General features: G+C 40.5%; 1 protein-coding gene across 1 annotated transcript in view; it reads right to left on the reverse strand.

The window, feature by feature from the left end:
• The window catches only part of LOC124139577, a 73,686-nt gene that overhangs the window by 42,844 nt on the left and 8,361 nt on the right, over positions 1-22,481 (reverse strand). The window contains exons 5-10 of the mRNA XM_048390408.1: positions 15,557-15,606; positions 15,229-15,271; positions 14,757-14,842; positions 13,377-13,434; positions 13,080-13,183; positions 12,907-12,955 (exon numbers count right to left, since the gene is read on the reverse strand). Of these exons, the coding sequence (XP_048246365.1) occupies positions 12,907-12,955; positions 13,080-13,183; positions 13,377-13,434; positions 14,757-14,842; positions 15,229-15,271; positions 15,557-15,606 (390 nt within the window). The remainder of the gene's footprint in view (positions 1-12,906; positions 12,956-13,079; positions 13,184-13,376; positions 13,435-14,756; positions 14,843-15,228; positions 15,272-15,556; positions 15,607-22,481) is intronic.

Genomic DNA, 22,481 nt, shown 5'->3' on the forward strand with positions numbered 1-22,481 from the left:
GTTGAGTTTGTTGATCTAGATGGGTCACCATCACTAATTGCTGGACAATGAGCTGCTGCTTGGGTTGTTGCTGTATTTTCAAATGTCACACGCAGGTCATCAGGATTCGCACTTTTTACGGCTTCTGAGTACAATAGCTTACTTCTGGTGCTCATACAATCTATTTTCCCATCTATAGCAGACGTTCGTTTATCAATTGTTGATATTCTTGTATGTAGAGTTTCTTGGAGCTCTTTAATATCTACATTCTTACGTTATGAAAACAAGTTCTTTGTTCTTTTCCTCTAATGCAGTAATCATGTGAAACATGTCCTCTTCATATTTAGACTGGAAATCGTTCATTTTATCATAGATGACTGTAAAGCGTTCATTCATCTCTTCATGCATACACATTAGTTTTGAGAGGAAACATACAAGCACATCTTTGTCTTTATCATCCACAAGTTCAGTGTTTTCGTCAGATACTTCGTTACCGTGAGCACGTGATTTCTGTCGACTCATGACTTCCGATTAAATAACTTGAGCAGGCACAGACCCAGTAATATAGCTATAGAGCAGGTACACATCTGATGCATATTTCATAAGCACACTTTTAGTCTGGCCGGCTCTTTTCACCCTCTTTATAAGGGCACCATCTGGAAAGTCAGGTTTTTCACTCTTTGCAATGTCATACAGTGAGAAACGAATGTCATTTAGTTGGTTTTCCTCATCCGTGTATATCGTAGTCAACTTAGTTTCACATGTCTGTCTATCATACCCACTAAGTGTGTCGCGTAGCTCATTTAGGATACCATAGTCCAGAGAGTCGGGTTCCTGTGTAGAGTATCGTGGAGAACTGGTGTTGCTCATACTTTCAGCTAGTACGGACAATAGAAATAAAGTGAGTTACTTTCAGGTTGATGGATCCAAATGTAGTAAGGTCCACATGGTATACATCCAATAATCCAAATGAGAATAAATCACACACCCTCTGAAGGACTTGCAAACTTCATATTCTTTCCACTGTCCAGTGAAGATCATATATAACATGTAGCTCCCTGTAAGCTTACACGGACGCTCAGGTCGAGGGAGGCAACACAAGCACGTCCTCACTCCACGGTGGCTTGGGTAAGTGTAGTGTAGTGTAGTGTAGACCGTGGTGTAACCTGTTACATACGCAGTTAATGTAGTGGGGTGTAGTGCAGTGTAGACCGGGGTGTAACCTGTAACACATTCAGTAGTGTAGTGTAGTGTAGTGTAGTGTAGTGTAGTGTAGTGTAGTGTAGTGTAGTGTAGTGTAGTGTAGTGTAGTGGAGTGTAGACCGTGGTGTAGACCGTGGTGTAACCTGTTACATACGAAGTGTATTGTAGTGTAGTGTAAACCGTGGTGTAACCTGTTACCAAGCAGTGTAGTGTAGTGTAGTGTAGTGTAGTGTAGTGTAGTGTAGTGTAGTGTAGTGTAGTGTTGGGTAGACCGTAGTGTAACCTGTTACACACTCAGTAATTTAGTGTAGTATAGTGTAGTGCAGTGTAGTCCGTGGTGTAACCTGTTACATACGCAGTTAGTGTAGTGTAGTGTAGTGTAGTGTAGTGTAGTGTAGTGTAGTGTAGACCGTGGTGTAACCTGTAACATACGAAGTGTAGTGAAGTGTAGTGTAGACCGTGGTGTAACCTGTTACATACGCAGTGTAGTGTAGTGTAGTGTAATGTAGTGTAGTGTAGACCGTGGTGTAACCTGTTACATACGCAGTTGGTGTAGTGTAGTGTAGTGTAGTGTAGAACGGGGTGTAACCTGTGACATACGCAGTGTAGTGTAGTGTAGTGTAGACCGTGGTGTAACCTGTTACACACTTAGTTAGTGTAGTGTAGTGCAGTGTAGACCGTGGTGTAACCTGCTACATACGCAGTTAGTGCAGTGTAGTGTAGTGTAGTGTAGTGTAGAGTAGACCGTAGTGTAACCTGTTGCACACTCAGTAAGTGTAGTGTAGTATAGTGTAATGCAGTGTAGACCATTGTGTAACCTGTTACACACTCAGTTAGTGTAGTGTAGTATAGTGTAGTGTAGTATAGTGTAGTGTAGTATATTGTAGTGTAGTGCAATGTAGGCCGTAGTGTAACTTGTTACATACGCAGTGCTAACTAGACGAATCTCTCGTTTGGAAGAGGGATAACTATAACGTGTGTATTTGTATCAACATACCGCAATGACAAATTTGACACGGAGCTCTTACATTTCTTTCAGATAAACAGCGAATATCAAACAATAGTTATCATTGTTAATAATTCAAAGAATATTATCTCTATTACAGTTTTGCCATAAATCCTGTATTTTGGCTTCAGTCACACCAACTAATGTTTTCAGATTTTCAATGACGTCCTCTTCACTGTCAATCACACACACTTAGTTGTTCCCAAATAGCATCGTAACCTACCAAGCTATGACGTGTGCAATTGCGGAAACCTCACTTTTCCCCCACATCTAACTACCACTGGTGATAGAGGTAGATGAATTGGGGAGGTGGGTGGGAGTACTTCTGATGTAATAGAGGTAGTTTTCTTTGAATTATTAACAATGATAACTATTGATCGATAATTACATCTTTGCCAGAATAAACCAGAGGGACCCGGTGGGACCTGCCTTTAGTAACTGCCTGTGTAATTGACAGTTATCCTCTTCTGGAAACCATGCATTATTCACTGATTCTAATCCTGACTCGAGATAATTTGCTCTGAAATTCCCCCTGAGGACATGAAAATCAGACATGTATCAAGAATCAGTCAAATATGTGATACCTTCACTAGAATAACCATTATATTTGCTGATCTTGTTTGTAGTATTGATGTCTGTTCTGGTCTATTCCTACTCAATGATGTCATTTCTTGTTAAATTTGGATGTGACACTAATACCATTGCGGACGTCACTTCCGGTGCTGACGTCACTTTTATTGAGTAATGACGTCTCTCAAGCCCTTTTATTGGGTAATGACATCTCTCAAGGTCTATTTCTACCAAAGACGTCATTTCCTCATTAGATGGACCTTACAATACCATTTCCAGTGCTGGCGTCACTTCCGGTTATTGTCTCACTTCTCGTGATGTCGTCACTTTTTATGAGCTGAGCCGGATCCGAGACGTGGTGTGGAATTCTGAGCCTGTGTATAACTTGCTGCAACGGTAGCGTGTGGCCTTGGTTATGTCTTTGTTGTAATGAGTCTTGCAGAATATAAAGAGTCTCCTTCGATGGCGTCTATATGGGTCTGTAGCCCAGAGGTAGAACTTGGGAGCTCTGAAGGGACATAAAAGTCCGGGTGATCCACTGTTGGTTCCAAAGCAGGAATGGAATAGGGTCTATGGCCCAACGAACCCAACGTGGTAGATTGATTCTTGGCTTCAAACTCTGGGAGTGATCTTAGAGTTATTGAGGTCCAATGTTGATCATTGGTGAGACTAGAAAAGTCCATAGCATGGAATTCTGAAACTCTTGCTGCTGCCGCCATGGCAAGGAGGAAGGAAGCTTTCCTGGATTTTTGGAGTAAGGTAGCCTAAGCCAGGGGCTCGTAAGGTTCCATGTCGGAATTTATTGTTCTGACGTAGATGTTGTAGAAATTCCGCTACCATTGGGATAGACATAGCATTAGTTATAATCCCTTGTCGTAGAACAAAGGGTATGTCTCTGCTTGTGCCGTATTTCATCAAAAAACTCCAATAAAACCAGGCCTATAATCGTGCGCATGTGCCACTGGGAAGACAAGTGGCACTCAGTGAAACTTAGGAGTGTACTGAAACAGAATGGGATAGGAATCGCTAATGGCCTGTCAAACCAACAGAGACAGGAACTGTACAAGCTTCGTAGTGAGAACCCTAACACTAGATACTACTACAAGGAGAATAAGCTCGTCGAGGAACCTAAGGAGGACAGTGTACAGAATTCACAGGATAATATCAGCCAGCAGGACAAACCTCCCAGGCGACAGCTTAGATCCTACTCTCACGCTGCCTCTAGGGGACAGTCGAGCTAGAGGTGTAGTCAGGGCCGAGTAAGAGACAATGTACATACTTCTAGTGATTGTAGGACGCTTCATCAAGAATCTGTGGACCTATTTGACAATCAACTTGTAAGTAAGGAAAATCTTGTGAAATTTGTGATTCTGGAATATTTCTGGAATATAGGGTAAATTAAGTGACTCTTACTTCTGTAGCTATGTACAAAACTTTGACATCATTGGAATTACAGAAACATGGTGTAAGGATCTCAATTTAGGTAATGTTTTTCAAAATTATGAAATCATTAACAAAGAGGCAAATAAATTATCATCTTATGGCAGACTTTCTGGTGGCATTTTAGTTATGGCTAGAAAAGAATTGTCTAAATATGTAAGATGGACAAAAAATTCTGAAAATGCAATTTTCGTACTATTTGACAAACAACTTTTTGGAACAGAATTAGATTTGCTTTATGCTTGTGTGTACATACACCCAGAGAGTTCCTCATGGTATGATAAGTTTAGTTCTAATTGCAAAAATGGTGTCACTCTTTTTCAAGAGAAACTACTTACAATATTATCAGAATTGGATGATGTACATGTATTAGCCGGATCCGAGACGTGGTGTGGAATTCTGAGCCTGTGTATAACTTGCTGCAACGGTAGCGTGTGGCCTTGGTTATGTCTTTGTTGGAATGAGTCTTGCAGGATATAAAGAGTCTCCTTCGATGGCGTCTATATGGGTCTGTAGCCCAGAGGTAGAACTTGGGAGCTCTGAAGGGACATAAAAGTCCGGGTGATCCACTGTTGGTTCCAAAGCAGGAATGGAATAAGGTCTATGGCCCAACGAACCCATCGTGGTAGATTGATTCTTGGCTTCAAACTCTGGGAGTGATCTTAGAGTTATTGAGGTCCAATGTTGATCATTGGTGAGACTAGAAAAGTCCATAGCATGGAATTCTGAAACTCTTGCTGCTGCCGCCATGGCAAGGAGGAAGGAAGCTTTCCTGGATTTTTGGAGTAAGGTAGCCTAAGCCAGGGGCTCGTAAGGTTCCATGTCGGAATTTATTGTCCTGACGTAGATGTTGTAGAAATTCCGCTACCATTGGGATAGACATAGCATTAGTTATAATCCCTTGTCGTAGAACAAAGGGTATGTCTCTGCTTGTGCCGAGAGACATTGAGAGGGCCCGCCGTATTTCATCAAAAAACTCCAATAAAACCAGGCCTATAATCGTGCGCATGTGCCACTGGGAAGACAAGTGGCACTCAGTGAAACTTAGGAGTGTACTGAAACAGAATGGGATAGGAATCGCTAATGGCCTGTCAAACCAACAGAGACAGGAACTGTACAAGCTTCGTAGTGAGAACCCTAACACTAGATACTACTACAAAGGGAATAAGCTCGAGGAACCTAAGGAGGACAGTGTACAGAATTCACAGGATAATATCAGCCAGCAGGACAAACCTCCCAGGCGACAGCTTAGATCCTACTCTCACGCTGCCTCTAGGGGACAGTCGAGCTAGGGGTGTAGTCAGGGCCGAGTAAGAGACAATGTACATACTTCTAGTGATTGTAGGACGCTTCATCAAGAATCTGTGGACCTATTTGACAATCAACTTGTAAGTAAGGAAAATCTTGTGAAATTTGTGATTCTGGAATATTTCTGGAATATAGGGTAAATTAAGTGACTCTTACTTCTGTAGCTATGTACAAAACTTTGACATCATTGGAATAACAGAAACATGGTGTAAGGATCTCAATTTAGGTAATGTTTTTCAAAATTATGAAATCATTAACAAAGAGGCAAATAAATTATCATCTTATGGCAGACTTTCTGGTGGCATTTTAGTTATGGCTAGAAAAGAATTGTCTAAATATGTAAGATGGACAAAAAATTCTGAAAATGCAATTTTCGTACTATTTGACAAACAACTTTTTGGAACAGAATTAGATTTGCTTTATGCTTGTGTGTACATACACCCAGAGAGTTCCTCATGGTATGATAAGTTTAGTTCTAATTGCAAAAATGGTGTCACTCTTTTTCAAGAGAAACTACTTACAATATTATCAGAATTGGATGATGTACATGTATTATGTGGTGGTGATTTCAATGCCAGAACTGGAACTAAATCTGACTTTGTTGAAGATGACATAATAGAGTATACTGAAAATCATAATTACTTCTTGTCTGATCTTATATCGGATTACTTCAATCTTGAACGCTTTTCTCTAGATAGAGTTTTAAACAGCTTTGGAAAATGTTTAACCGATTTATGTTCAGTTCTGAATATTCATATCTTGAATGGAAGATGTGGTAGAGATAAACATGTCGGTGACTTTACTTTTATTGGTGTAAATGGTACCAGTGTAATTGACTATATTAGAGCCTCTTCACCATTATTTGTCAATGTTGGAGACTTTGGTGTAGAATTTCGCTCAGACTCAGGTTACCTTCCAGTTACTATGACATTAAGAGTACCTGAAACACACCAACCCTCAAAACAAAGGAATGATCAGGCTACTAAATCTTTCAAATTTGTCTGGGATAATGACAAATCACAACATTTTAGCGATCAACTCTTTTCTGACCAAGTTCAAGATTTACTTGATAAATCAGTAAATACAGCATTGTCCAATATTGATGTAAGTATTATTTACTTAGTGGATGCCTTGAAATTAGCGGGCTCAGACATGCAAAAAATGGTTAGAAATCCAAAGCTTAATCAATTGTGTAAATGGTATGATGCAGAATGTGAGGGTCTTAAAAAGAAAAGATGTAGGGCACTCAATAAATTCAGGAGATGTAAAGATAAAGACTCACTTAGAGAATATCATAACATAAGAAACAAATATATAGCTGTGTGCAAAGAAAAGAAACAAGAATATTTACATGATAAGCAACAATCCTTAGAAAATAACATTTATGACTCTAAACTATTTTGGTCAGAACTGAAAAGTCTAAGCAAACATCAAAAGGCAAATGATATCAACATTAAGGATTGGTACATCTACTTTAAAGAATTATTTACTTTCACAGATACTGATCAGAGCCCTGAAAATCAGTTCCAGGAGTAAAAAGATAATACTCAGACTCAAACAGATACTCAGTTTGCAAATGATATACTGGATTCCCCTATTACCAGAGATGAGATTTTAGAGAGTATACACCATCTTAAATGCAACAAATCACCAGGAATGGATCAGATTATTCTTGAGTTTTTAAACATTCCTCAGATATCATTGTACCGTACCTTGAACTTATATTTAATGTTATATTAGTAAATGGAACATGTCCAGATGCATGGTCAGTAGGGATGATTGTGCCAATACATAAACAAGGTGATCTAAATCATATCAACAATTACAGAGGTATTTCACTGCTAAGTATATTTGGTAAGCTATTCACAAACATAATGAATAAAAGGTTAGTGTTTTTGGCAGATACCCTCAACAAAATCAATGAAGAACAAGCTTGATTTAGAGAGGGCTATTCAACTATTGACAACATTTTTATCCTTCAAGTTTTAGTTAACAAATACCTCAGTGTCCAGGGTGGGAAACTTTATGTGCTCTTCGTTGACTTTGCCAAGGCATTTGACTCAGTGCAGAGACATAATCTGTGGAACCTTTTAAGATCACATGGCCTCAGCCTTAAGATTAACAAACTATTAGGAAGCATTTACGCGAATATTAATGTGTATGTGCGAAACAATAATGATATTTCAGAAACATTTATTAGTCAGTTAGGAGTAAGACAAGGATGAATCTTAAGCCCATTTCTCTTTACCTTTTTCATAAATGAACTGGCTGTACAAATAAGTGCCAACTGTAATTATGGTGTTCAGCTCCATCCAGATATTACACAGATATTTTAACTTTTATTTGCAGATGATATTGCTCTCTTTTCATCATCAATCAAAGGACTGCAGTGTCAAATTAATGAACTTGAAAGTTACTGCAATAAATGGAAGCTAACAGTAAACATGAGTAAAACAAAAGTTTTGGTATTTAAGAATGGAGGTCATTCAGCAAGTAAAGAATATTGGTCATTTAAAGGACAAAAAATTGAAACTACAGGATTTTATAAATATCTTGGTGTTTACTTCAGTAGAAACTTGTGATGGCATAAACATTTGTATCAAGCTGCTTTACAAGCAAGAAAGGTCTTTGTAAGTATCCATAAGAGTTTAAAAGTTTTCGAAACCATTTCTCATCAATCATTTTTTTAAACATTTGATATAAATATACTCCCCATTTAGTTGTATGGGGCAGAAGTCTGGGGTTTACATCACTTTGATGCCATAGAAAAGATTCATTTATATGCTTCCAAAAGTATTTAGGCGTTAAAATAAACACTACCAGCTTGGTGGTGTATGGAGAATGTGGAAGATTCCCTCTCTATGTATATTCAAATATAAAAGTTATTAAATGCTGGCTGAGACTGATTGACATGCCCTCATATAGATTGCCAAAAAAGTGTTATAATATGATGACAGTTTATGATAATAATGGGAAAAGAACTGGTTACAGGTGTTAGAGAATTACTTTTCAGTTGTAGCTTTGGTGATATTTGGCAAAACCAAAATGTGTATTCCAAATCAATGTTTATACTTTCATTAACCCAGAGATTAAAGGATATTTATTTACAATCTTGGACTGCATCATTGACTCTAACAAACAAGTGCTCTTATTACAAAATGTTTAAATCAGAAATAATTATGGAAGATTATTTATCAAAAGTTAATGTTAAAAAATTTCGAACGGCTCTTTCACGTTTTAGATGTTCTTCTCACGACCTTTTAATAGAAACAGGGTGCTATGTTAACATTCCCCGTGAAGAAAGAATCTGTAATCCATGTAGTTTAAACTCAGTAGAAGATAAATGATATTTCTTACTTGTATGTCCAGTGTATTTACACCTTAGAGAAAAATACCTGCAAGCTTATTATTACAGGTACCCTAATATTATTAAATTTGTTACACTGCTGTCAAACACAAAAAGAAGTATCTTACAAAATGTTTCCATGTACATATATTATGCCTCTTTATACCGACAGAACCTTATGAAAGAATAATCTTAGCTGCTTGTTATTAGGAAACTATTGTGTATATACATTAAGTACATATTTATAGATATTGGTCATCTGAAAAAACTACAAACAAAAGAGTTAGAAATGGTATTAAACTATTAGGCTGTCATATGATATTGTGGGACGTGATATTACAAATTGTTTAGTATAGTTATATGTATATGAAATGACATGATGTGACATGACATGATGTGATATTATATGATAAGTGTTGTGGTGTGATATGATACATGAGGGGATATGATGCAATATGTTATGTTTATTAAAGAAATTGTGTAAATACTGTTTTTAGTGTACATATTATATGGCTTGCGGTCTTCCAGTGTTGAATAAATATTGATTGATTCATATGATATAAATTAGCATGGAATGACATGGCATCATATGGTATGATATGATAAGATATGATGGGACAAGCTATGAAATTGCTAATGTGTTGTGTGATATTACATGCTGAAATGTGATATAATATAGGTGTGATATATGATATATGGTACGATGGTACATGTATGTATGGTATGTTATGGTATGATAATGGTATATGAAATAATACTATATAGTATGATCTTATAATAATGATACAATATGATATAATGTTATAGAATATGTTGTATGATATAACAAGTTGTGATATGGTAAAATAGAAATTATGAAATTACAGGGTATGGTATTGTACTGTATGTGTGAAATTATGCCACTGTGTTGAGATTTGGTGATTTGGTGATTTGGTGAGATATGTACATAAATTGTATAAAATTGTATATTCTTCAAATTGTACTATAGGCATGTGGCCTCTTCAGTACGTGAAATAAAGATTGATGATCCCTTGTCGTCCTCTCCACTGTACCATCAGTTGTTATTTATAAGGGATGATGAAGGTCTCCATTATCTTACCACAGCTTCTGAGGCAAGCTCAGAATATCCGGATGACTGCATTTGCTGCGTGATAATTTCCAAGCAGTTAGATGTAGGTATTGTTTTTATAGATGTCATGGAAAATGCTGGACTTGGGTTGTCGTAACAGATCTCGATGGAGAGGTAACTGGATAGGTTCCATTAGTAGTCTTAGTAATCTGGGGAACCACGCTCTGCTTGGCCATATTGGTGCTATCAGGATTATTATGCGATCCGTCTCCTCCACCTTGTGGATGCCGTTGTCTAGGAGAGACCATTGTGGGAATGCGTATGCAAATGAACCCGTCCAGTCCATCGATAGTGCGTCAATCTGGTGAGCTCTTGGGTCGGGAACTGGACTGACATAAGTTGATGGTTCTGACAGGTGGCAAGTATATCTAGGTGTGGTGTGTCCCATAACGTGGTTATCTAAGCAAAGATCTGGGGATGTAAACCCTATTCTGTTGCTACTATTTTCCCCTGGCAGAAAGGCTGTCGGCAGGGATGTTCAGTTTCAAGGTATATGTCTCTTTCCATCCAGCAAATGAAGGAATCTGCTGAGACAAACAATCGTGTAGTCTCCGTCATCAGGGAGCTGAATCTGGTTCCTGCTTGTTTCTGGATGTTGGTTTGTTGTTTGGTTTGTTGTTTAACGCCGCACTCAGCAATATTCCAGCTATATGACGGCGGTCTGTAAATAATCGAGTCTGGACCAGACAATCCAGTGATTGATATCATGAGCATCGATCCACGCAATTGGAATCGATGACATGTATCAACCAAGTCAGAGAGCCTGACCACCCGATCCCGTTAGTCGCCTTTTTACGACAAGCATAGTCACCTTTTACTGCAAGCATGGGTTGCTGAAGACCTATTCTACCCCGGAATCGTTTCTGGGTGTAAGCCACTACTGTCCATGGCTATGAGGATGGACGATTGTGAGAAATGTATCTTCCATTCCAGGATGGCGTAATAGATGGCCTTCATTTCCTTTCAGTTGATATGAAGATCCTTCTCTCCGATGTTCCAAGATCCCTGTACCGTGAGATCCTCCCTATTGGCTCCCCATCCTGAATCTGATGCGTTTGTGAAAAGATGGTGTTCGGGTGTCAGAGAAGTCAAAAGCTCATCACATGCTCTATGTGAATCACCAATGCTGTGCTGTCATGACTTGAATGTGATAGAACCATTGTGATAGTCTTGACGAATCGATTCTCTGATGGGCATAGATATCCCTTGTTTAGTTGGAATCTCGCTCCGATGTATATGATGTCTTGAACCGACGTGGTCTCGGACTTGGAAGAATTGACTAGGAAGCCGAGGTAGGTCATAAGTTGGACCAAGAATATCATGTCCTGGTGTAACTGAGCTTCCTTTTGGTCTGCAGCCAGGAAATCGTCCAGGTATCCATGGATTCAAACAAGCTTGAGGTGGCAAACCTGATGACTGGCTCTGTAAGGCAAGGGGCTATTGATATCCTGAATGACAAGACCTGGAACTCTTTACGTTGACCATTGATCACGAAGCATAGATATTTGCGTGACGATTGGTGTATCGCGAAGTGAAGACAGACATCTTTTAAATCAAGGCTGATAAACCAGTCTCCTATCTCCTGGATTCCATCTGGAGTCTTTGCGGGGGTACGAGGAATTTCTTGTTGAGGATCTTTAGGTCAATTAGAGCTTCCTGACGGCCAGATCTGCTGCCACTAGCTTGGCTCCGACTGGATGAAATCTGCGTCCGACGGCTTGAGTCTTAAAGATAGGATGTTTCTTGAAGTGCAGTTTGTTTCTGTGAGCCGTACGGCTTATCAGTTGGCTGAACAGCTGGCAGTCTGGCTGTCAGGATGGATGGTTGATCGGTACGGTCGGCTGGGGTAGGCCCTTCACCCGTGTGTGCTGTAGAGACAGATGGCACTTGACCGGGGGACTTTTCTTAGCCAGAGGTATATGATTAGTCTCCATATTCCCCATTTCTTCGTTTAGGGCTGAGAATCGAGGCAGTTGTTTCTCAGCACTTCATGCAGTTAACATGAGAATCTCCCGTGATCATGAATCAACCACACTTCTTGCAACCAGGAGTAGAGGAGACTTCATTACGACCTCACAATCACACCAGTTAATACTCACGTGCGTGACCCCGCTGGTCAACCAAAATTTATGTTTCACCATGATTCCATGGAAACGGCAAAAAAATTTAAAATCAGAATCTTCAAACTAGCAAAACACCCACCCTAAACGTTTAAATTTCTAATGTTTCCATGGAAACGGCAACAAAATTTAAAAATCGGAATCTTCAAACTAGGAAAAGGCACAAGTACTCATTGTGGTTAATGTGTGTAGAAAGCTTAGTTAAGCTAGGGTGCATGGTTAAAATGGGCCGTACAAAAGCTCGGTCGGAAGGACGGACGGACGGACGGAGGGACGGACAGACGGAACGCTATAATAATCTTAGATTAATGTGACTTACAACCAAGTGCTAGATTGTTACACTATTACAATAGGTGTTGACTCAAGCACACACAGGAAAAAAGTGAGGTTCCCGCGACTGCATACGTCATAGATTGGATGGTTACGATGCTATTTGTGTGTGATTGACAGTGAAGAGGACGTCTGTTGAAAATCTGAAAATTTTAGCTAGTGTGACTGAAGCCGAAAGGATTTATGGCAAAGATGTATGAGAAGTATAGATTTCGTATATTATTATAACTGCTTTCCTGTTCTGTCATTCGCTTAACTTTGCTCGACGCGACGACTTCAGTTTGATTCAATAACGTTTGCAAAGTTCCTGGCAAACCATACACGAAGATGACGTCATAGTGCATAACATATAAACGAAGCGTTGACTTCTAATAGGTCAGCTAATTACCTGATGCTAAAATTACGTCTAATGTCTAGAGTTGAAGTTGTGACTATAAGCATGAATGATCTTTTCATGGGCATTCTTTGTACTTACCTTTTGTAGCCTGGAAATACCCAATGAGGATCTTGTCTTCAACTAGAAACTAGAGAAACAAGAACAATATAAGTCGCATACAGTCATGAATACATAGTTGTATGTTGTTTTGTTTTATCTTGCTTCTTACCAGATATATATTTTTCGTGTTTGCCCCTGTCTCATATTCTCACCTCTTTTATGCTGCACAGAACATCTTTCTGTCCATGTATTCTCTGTTTAAACTCCATGAGTTGAGGTTTCATCCTAATCGCCAGGAGGTCCCGACCCCCACACACTGTAACAGAAGACACCCGTTTACTTGTGAGAACAGTTTTCCAAAGGATGAATGAAGGATATTTCTTATGGTAAGCAAGCTTAAAGAACAACGCAGCCAGGCACAGCATATACTTCTTACACCTTGGTATCTCACCATGAATGACACACTAGTTCATATTGCTTCACTATGTGTTTAACCTCCTCATTCTCACCTGGTGAAAGGTCGTCAACTGGAAGATGTCGAAGTGCCTTTTCCTTTCGATCAAGTTCCTACAATATTGACAAACAAAAATAAATGAATACAACAAAACTGATAGTGACGCAAAGCCCTCACCATTGCACTTCAGAATCACATGGCCAAATTCACACGTGTATAATAGACTATTTCTCATCAAATGTCGAAGTGTACTTATAACTATCAATGGATGTTTATACCAATGTCAGTGAAATGATTGACCATTCCAATGAACGCGATGAAGGTGTATTTTGGGGCAAAGCTATCTTTAAACAGCGAACACTGGCGACATAACAACAGCTATAACTGTTCTGAAACATATGCAGCTTATATGGCAATGTGTCGATACTGATTTACTTGTACCGGCCCCGAATACCACATGCTATTTGACCATTACATGCCAGATGCTTTCTTGGCAACAACGGGATATTGTCGGTTAAGCGACACTAGCAACGGTAGGGATAACTATCACTATAGATAGTTCATTGATTCGGTGATTTCCAAAAGCCAGATCTCTGCAACAGGACCATCCTTAGCTTGTTGTTACAAGCCAAATAATCTCTGCCGTGTGTTAATGCATTTTGCGAGATTCTTTTCGGAGGATGTTGTCTGTTAGCGAGACACTGTTGTACACAAGTAATATAATTATTTAAACAAATGTTTGATTATGCTAGTTTAAGTATATTTAAATCTAGCAGGGCAAAGTTCCTGAGGATTACTTTTTGAGCAGCGATTGAGCAGCGAATATTCTAACATGACTATATCTGAGAGTGTGACATTTTGTTACTGTCATCATCTCACCTGTGGTGTTTGAGCAAAAGGAAGACTTGCCTTACAATGATATATTTTTGATGTATATATATCATATTGCCATTTTTAAGAAAAGTACTTGAGACTATCATAAAACCAGTAGCGGTTGACTAAAGAAACACTGATAATTCTTAACGGTGCAAATAAAGGGCAAAAACAGGCTGAATGTTATCGGCCTGAAAAGGTACAGTATTGTACTGGCACCTACTGAAGTCAGTGTGCACATTAGTAATCAGGAATGCTGTCATCACGCAAGTAATGCCGTGTCAGCTAAACGATATCAGGCGTGAAAAGGACCAGTATTGGACCATGGAGCCGGTACCTAAAATGTACTTCCAAGTCAATGTGCAAACCAGTAGTAAGCAGTGGATGGGGCGGACTCACTGTTGTAATCGGGCTGCTATTGGTCTAAGTATGCAATGTTAGCTGGGGTGTGTTTTGAATGGCTATACCATTATTAAATGTCGAGGTTGATGACGAATTGAGTCTTCACCCTCAAAATGTTATACATTACGTTACTATTATATAACTATTCGGTGTCACTCACAGTCATGGGGCGCTTTGATTTTACAGAAAAAAGCCGCAACACGTCCATTTCTTCAAAAAGGAAGTTTATTTGTCTTTGCCAGTGATCTGGAAAGACATGAAACGTAAAGACACAAGTAAACCCCAGAAAGCAAAAGCATGCTACAATCAACATGTTTAAATATCCTACAGGCAGCAGGTTGTCATATTTCTGCCTTACCTCGGTCAAAACAACAACAAAAAAACATTACTGTCAAAGGGGTCTTAAATTAAGACACTGTTGGTGCATCTTGTGAACAAACTGTGATACATTTCACACAAGAACTGATACACATGTTTACAAACATCTCAGCCTTGAACCGTTGAGGACGTTGAGGATACCCTTATTTAGTGGAACATGTGGAATATTTGCTGAATATTCCCGAAATATCTTAATAACTGATCAATATGAGAACATGCAATATATATATTATTCTTGCGTGTTATGAACTCACCATTTTCCAATGCATCTATTTGTCCTTTAATGCTGTCCACCTCCTGAAACATACAATTAATTCATTATTCTTCTCACTGATTTTATTAATACACGCTCATACACTACATACACATACAAGCTGATGTAGATAACTAACCACGTGTAAGACAGTCATCAACGAAGTCATGAAGTTTTTTGTGGTCCATGTCAGTCAAGTGGTAAAGCAAAGCCTCACGGTAATTTCTTTAAGTCTATAATCGTTACATGTTACAAGATATGCTTATATAAGCCGATGTAAGACTCCCAGTCACATATTGTACTTATTCAAAGCATCTATGTATACTTACTCTTTTCATGGCTGTGTAACGCTTCTTCAGGTTTGCCAATTCCATTTGAACTGCAACAAAGATTGTTATTAACAGTCATAGCACTCAAATACTTTGAATTGTTTTACAATGTATTTCTGCAAAGTAGTAGCAACTGTGAAAATGTATATTCTACATGCGATCGTAATGTCGTTTTATTCAACTGGGGTTTTTTTCATGGCGAAATCAATTCAAAGAGTCTAAAGTGTTGTCGTCGTGATATAACGCTAACGTTTTCCTGTTCTACCTCACAAAGTATCTCGAATTCAGGTGACAAAAACCCATAGACATTGACATGTGAGTATCTTTGCATGTTATGTACAGTCCACAAACCTACCTGGTATCTGCCCCCCTTCCATGAATCAAGGTAACGAGTGTTTCTTGCTCGTATAGGTACATTTTACTTTTCGATCTCTTAATTTGTTCTGATTACAAAAACCCTTGTGGGGAGTACAGCCTAATGTCTTCAGGCTACACGACCCCTGTGGGTATTACAGCTTAATGTGTTCATGAGCTACACGAGTCTCATGGGTAGTACAGCTTAATGTGTTAAGGCTACACGAGCCTCGTGGGTAGTACAGCTTATAGTGTTCTTACTACAAGACCCTTGTGGGTAGTACAGCTTAATGTGTTAAGACTACAAGACCCTTGTGGGCAGTACAGCTTGATGTGTTCAGGCTACACGAGCCTTGTGTTTAGTACAGCTTAATGTGTTAGGGCTACATGAGCCTCGTGGGTAGTACAGCTTAATGTATTCTGACTACACGGCCCTTTAGGGTAGTACAGTTTAATTTGTTCTGACTACACAACCCTTGTGGGTAGCAGAGCTTTCTGTGTTCTGACTACAAGACCCTTGTCGGTAGTACAGCTTAATTTGTTCTGATTACAAAAACCCTTGTGGGGAGTACAGCCTAATGTCTTCAGGCTACACGACCCCTGTGGGTATTACAGCTTAATGTGTTCATGAGCTACACGAGTCTCATGGGTAGTACAGCTTAATGTGTTAAGGCTACACGAGCCTCGTGTATAGTACAGCTTATAGGGTTCAAACTACACGACCCTTGTGGGTAATACAGGTTATTGTGTTAAGGCTACACGAGCCTCGTGGGTAGAACAGCTTAATGCGTTCTGACTACACGACCCTTGTGGGTAATACAGCGTATATGGTTCAAAATACACAACCCTTGTGGGTAGTACAGCTAATAGGTATCACACTACACGACCATTGTGGGTAGTACAGAGTAATGTGTTCAGGCTACACGAGCCTCGTGGGTAGTACAGCTTATAGTGTTCTTACTACAAGACCCTTGTGGGTATTACAGCTTAATGTGTTCATGAGCTACACGAGTCTCATGGGTAGTACAGCTTAATGTGTTAAGGCTACACGAGCCTCGTGTATAGTGCAGCTTATATGGTTCACACTACACAACCCTTGTGGGTAGTACAGCTAATAGGTATCACACTACACGACCATTATGGGTAGTACAGAGTAATGTGTTCAGGCTACACGAGCCTCGTGGGTAGTACAGCTTATAGTGTTCTTACTACAAGACCCTTGTGGGCAGTACAGCTTGATGTGTTCAGGCTACACGAGCCTTGTGTTTAGTACAGCTTAATGTGTTAGGGCTACATGAGCCTCGTGGGTAGTACAGCTTAATGTATTCTGACTACACGGCCCTTTAGGGTAGTACAGTTTAATTTGTTCTGACTACACAACCCTTGTGGGTAGCAGAGCTTTCTGTGTTCTGACTACAAGACCCTTGTCGGTAGTACAGCTTAATTTGTTCTGATTACAAAAACCCTTGTGGGGAGTACAGCCTAATGTCTTCAGGCTACACGACCCCTGTGGGTATTACAGCTTAATGTGTTCATGAGCTACACGAGTCTCATGGGTAGTACAGCTTAATGTGTTAAGGCTACACGAGCCTCGTGTATAGTACAGCTTATAGGGTTCAAACTACACGACCCTTGTGGGTAATACAGGTTATTGTGTTAAGGCTACACGAGCCTCGTGGGTAGAACAGCTTAATGCGTTCTGACTACACGACCCTTGTGGGTAATACAGCGTATATGGTTCAAAATACACAACCCTTGTGGGTAGTACAGCTAATAGGTATCACACTACACGACCATTGTGGGTAGTACAGAGTAATGTGTTCAGGCTACACGAGCCTCGTGGGTAGTACAGCTTATAGTGTTCTTACTACAAGACCCTTGTGGGTATTACAGCTTAATGTGTTCATGAGCTACACGAGTCTCATGGGTAGTACAGCTTAATGTGTTAAGGCTACACGAGCCTCGTGTATAGTGCAGCTTATATGGTTCACACTACACAACCCTTGTGGGTAGTACAGCTAATAGGTATCACACTACACGACCATTATGGGTAGTACAGAGTAATGTGTTCAGGCTACACGAGCCTCGTGGGTAGTACAGCTTATAGTGTTCTTACTACAAGACCCTTGTGGGAAGTACAGCTTGATGTGTTCAGGCTACACGAGCCTTGTGTTTAGTACAGCTTAATGTATTCTGACTACACGACCCTTGTGGGTAGTACAGTTTAATTTGTTCTGACTACACAACCCTTGTGGGTAGCAGAGCTTTCTGTGTTCTGACTACAAGACCCTTGTCGGTAGTACAGCTTGATTTGTTCTGATTACAAAAACCCTTGTGGGGAGTACAGCCTAATGTCTTCAGGCTACACGACCCCTGTGGGTATTACAGCTTAATGTGTTCAGGCTACAAGACCCTTGTGGGGAGTACAGCTTAATGTGTTCAGGCTATACGACCCCTGTGGGTATAACAGCTTAATGTGTTCAGGCTACAAGACCCTTGTGGGGAGTACAGCCTAATGTCTTCAGGCTACACGACCCCTGTGGGTATTACAGCTTAATGTGATCAGGCTACAAGACCCTTGTGGGGAGTACAGCTTAATGTGTTCTGATTACAAAAACCCTTGTGGGTAGTACAGCCTAATGTCTTCAGGCTACACGACCCTTGTGGGTATTACAGCTTAATGTGTTCAGGCTACACGACCCTTGTGGGTAGTAAAGCTAATAGGTATCACACTACACAACCCTTATGGGTAGCACAGCTTTCTGTGTTATGACTACAAGACCCTTGTGGGTAGTACAGCTTAATTTGTTCTGACTACACGACCATTGCTGGTAGTACAGCTTAATGTGTTGCGGCTACACGAGCCTCGTGGGTAGTACAGCTTATAGTGTTCTGACTACAAGACCCTTGCGGGTAGTACAGCTTAATGTGTTCAGGCTACAAGACCCTTTTTGGTAGTACAGCTTAATGTGTTCTGATTACAAAAACCCTTGTGGGTAGTACAGCTTAATTTGTTCTGACTACACGACCATTGTGGGAAATACAGCTTAATGTGTTTAGGCTACACGAGCCGCGTGGGTAATACAGCTTATAGTGTTCTGACTACACGAGTCTTGTGGGTAGTACAGTTGAATTTGCTCTGACTACACGACCAGTCTAGGTAGTACAGTTTATAGGGTTCACACTACACGACCCTCGTGGGCAGTAAATTTTAAAATGTTCTGACTACAAGGCCCTTGTGGGTACTACAGTTTAATGTATTCAGGCTACACGACCCTTGTGGGTATGACAGCTTTATGTGTTCTGACAAAAAGACCCTTGTAGGTAGTACAGCTAAGAGGGTTCACACTACACAACCCTTGTGGGTAGTACAGCTTTCTGTGTTCTGACTACAAGACCCTTGTTGGTCGTACAGCTTAAAGTGTTTTGACTACAAGGCCCTCGTGGGTAGTACAGCTTATAGTGTTCTTACTACAAGACCCTTGTGGGTAGTACAGCTTAATGTGTTAAGACTACAAGACCCTTGTGGGCAGTACAGCTTGATGTGTTCAGGCTACACGAGCCTTGTGTTTAGTACAGCTTAATGTGTTAGGGCTACATGAGCCTCGTGGGTAGTACAGCTTAATGTATTCTGACTACACGACCCTTGTGGGTAGTACAGTTTAATTTGTTCTGACTACACAACCCTTGTGGGTAGCAGAGCTTTCTGTGTTCTGACTACAAGACCCTTGTCGGTAGTACAACTTAATTTGTTCTGATTACAAAAACCCTTGTGGGGAGTACAGCCTAATGTCTTCAGGCTACACGACCCCTGTGGGTATTACAGCTTAATGTGTTCAGGCTACAAGACCCTTGTGGGGAGTACAGCTTAATGTCTTCAGGCTACACGACCCTTGTGGGTATTACAGCTTAATGTGTTCAGGCTACAAGACCCTTGTGGGGAGTACAGCCTAATGTCTTCAGGCTACACGACCCCTGTGGGTATTACAGCTTAATGTGATCAGGCTACAAGACCCTTGTGGGGAGTACAGCTTAATGTGTTCTGATTACAAAAACCCTTGTGGGTAGTACAGCCTAATGTCTTCAGGCTACACGACTTTTGTGGGTATTACAGCTTAATGTGTTCAGGCTACACGACCCTTGTGGGTAGTAAAGCTAATAGGTATCACACTACACAACCCTTATGGGTAGCACAGCTTTCTGTGTTATGACTACAAGACCCTTGTGGGTAGTACAGCTTAATTTGTTCTGACTACACGACCATTGCTGGTAGTACAGCTTAATGTGTTGCGGCTACACGAGCCTCGTGGGTAGTACAGCTTATAGTGTTCTGACTACAAGACCCTTGCGGGTAGTACAGCTTAATGTGTTCAGGCTACAAGACCCTTTTTGGTAGTACAGCTTAATGTGTTCTGATTACAAAAACCCTTGTGGGTAGTACAGCTTAATTTGTTCTGACTACACGACCATTGTGGGAAATACAGCTTAATGTGTTGAGGCTACACGAGCCGCGTGGGTAGTACAGCTTATAGTGTTCATGAGCTACACGAGTCTCATGGGTAGTACAGCTTAATGTGTTAAGGCTACACGAGCCTCGTGTATAGTACAGCTTATAGGGTTCAAACTACACGACCCTTGTGGGTAATACAGGTTATTGTGTTAAGGCTACACGAGCCTCGTGGGTAGAACAGCTTAATGCGTTCTGACTACACGACCCTTGTGGGTAATACAGCTTAATGTGATCAGGCTACAAGACCCTTGTGGGGAGTACAGCTTAATGTGTTCTGATTACAAAAACCCTTGTGGGTAGTACAGCCTAATGTCTTCAGGCTACACGACTTTTGTGGGTATTACAGCTTAATGTGTTCAGGCTACACGACCCTTGTGGGTAGTAAAGCTAATAGGTATCACACTACACAACCCTTATGGGTAGCACAGCTTTCTGTGTTATGACTACAAGACCCTTGTGGGTAGTACAGCTCCACTTGTTCTGACTACACGATTATTGCTGGTAGTACAGCTTAATGTGTTGCGGCTACACGAGCCTCGTGGGTAGTACAGCTTATAGTGTTCTGACTACAAGACCCTTGCGGGTAGTACAGCTTAATGTGTTCAGGCTACAAGACCCTTTTTGGTAGTACAGCTTAATGTGTTCTGATTACAAAAACCCTTGTGGGTAGTACAGCTTAATTTGTTCTGACTACACGACCATTGTGGGAAATACAGCTTAATGTGTTGAGGCTACACGAGCCGCGTGGGTAGTACAGCTTATAGTGTTCTGACTACACGAGTCTTGTGGGTAGTACAGTTTAATTTGCTCTGACTACACGACCAGTCTAGGTAGTACAGTTTATAGGGTTCACACTACACGACCCTCGTGGGCAGTACATTTTAAAATGTTCTGACTACAAGGCCCTTGTGGGTACTACAGTTTAATGTATTCAGGCTACACGACCCTTGTGGGTATGACAGCTTTATGTGTTCTGACAAAAAGACCCTGGTAGGTAGTACAGCTAAGAGGGTTCACACTACACAACCCTTGTGGGTAGTACAGCTTTCTGTGTTCTGACTACAAGACCCTTGTCGGTAGTACAGCTTAAAGTGTTCTGACTACAAGGCCCTCGTGGGTAGTACAGCTTAAAGTGTTCTGACTACACGTGTCTTGTGGGTAGTACAGTTTAATTTGCTCTGACTACACGACCAGTCTGGGTAGTACAGTTTATAGGGTTCACACTACACAACCCTTGTGGGTAGTACATCTTAAAGTGTTCTGACTACAAGGCCCTTGTTGGTAGTACAGCTTAATGTGTTCAGGCTACACGACCCTTGTGGGTAGTACAGATTAATGTGTTAAGGTTACACGAGCCTCGTGGGTAGTACAGCTTATAGGGTACACACTACATGACCCTTGTGGGTAGTGCGGCTGATGGTGTTCACACTACACGACCTTTGTGGGTAATACAGTTTAGTGTGTTCAGGCTACACGATCCTTGTGGGTATTACAGCTTTATGTGTTCTGACAAAAAGACCCTAGTAGGACCCATTGTGGTTAGTACAGTTTAATGTATTCAGACTACAAGACCCTTGTGGGAAGTACAGGTTAATGTATTCTGCCTACAAGACCCTTATGGGTAGTACAGTTTGATGTGTTAAGGCTACACGAGCCTCGTGGGTGGGTAGCACAGTTTAATGTATTCAGACTACAAACCCCTTGTGGGTAGTACAGTTTAATGTGTTCACACTACATGACCCTTGTGGGTAGTACAGTTTAATGCATTCAGGCTACACGACCCTTGTGGGTAACACAGTTTAGTGTGTTCAGGCTACACGACCATTGGGGGTATTACAGCTTTATGTGTTCTGGCAAGAAGACCCTTGTAAGTAGTACAGTTTCATGTGTTAAGGCAACACGAGCCTCGTGGGTAGCACAGTTTAATGTATTCAGACTACAAGACCCTTGTGGGTAGTACAGTTTAATTTATTAAGACTACAAAACCATTGTGGTTAGTACAGTTTAATGTATTCAGACTACAAGTACAGCTTATAGTCTTCACACTACATGACCCTTGTG

The sequence above is a fragment of the Haliotis rufescens genome, unplaced genomic scaffold (assembly GCF_023055435.1).
Source record: "Haliotis rufescens isolate VD_foot unplaced genomic scaffold, xgHalRufe1.0.p SCAF_9, whole genome shotgun sequence".
NCBI classification, from domain to species: domain Eukaryota; kingdom Metazoa; phylum Mollusca; class Gastropoda; order Lepetellida; family Haliotidae; genus Haliotis; species Haliotis rufescens.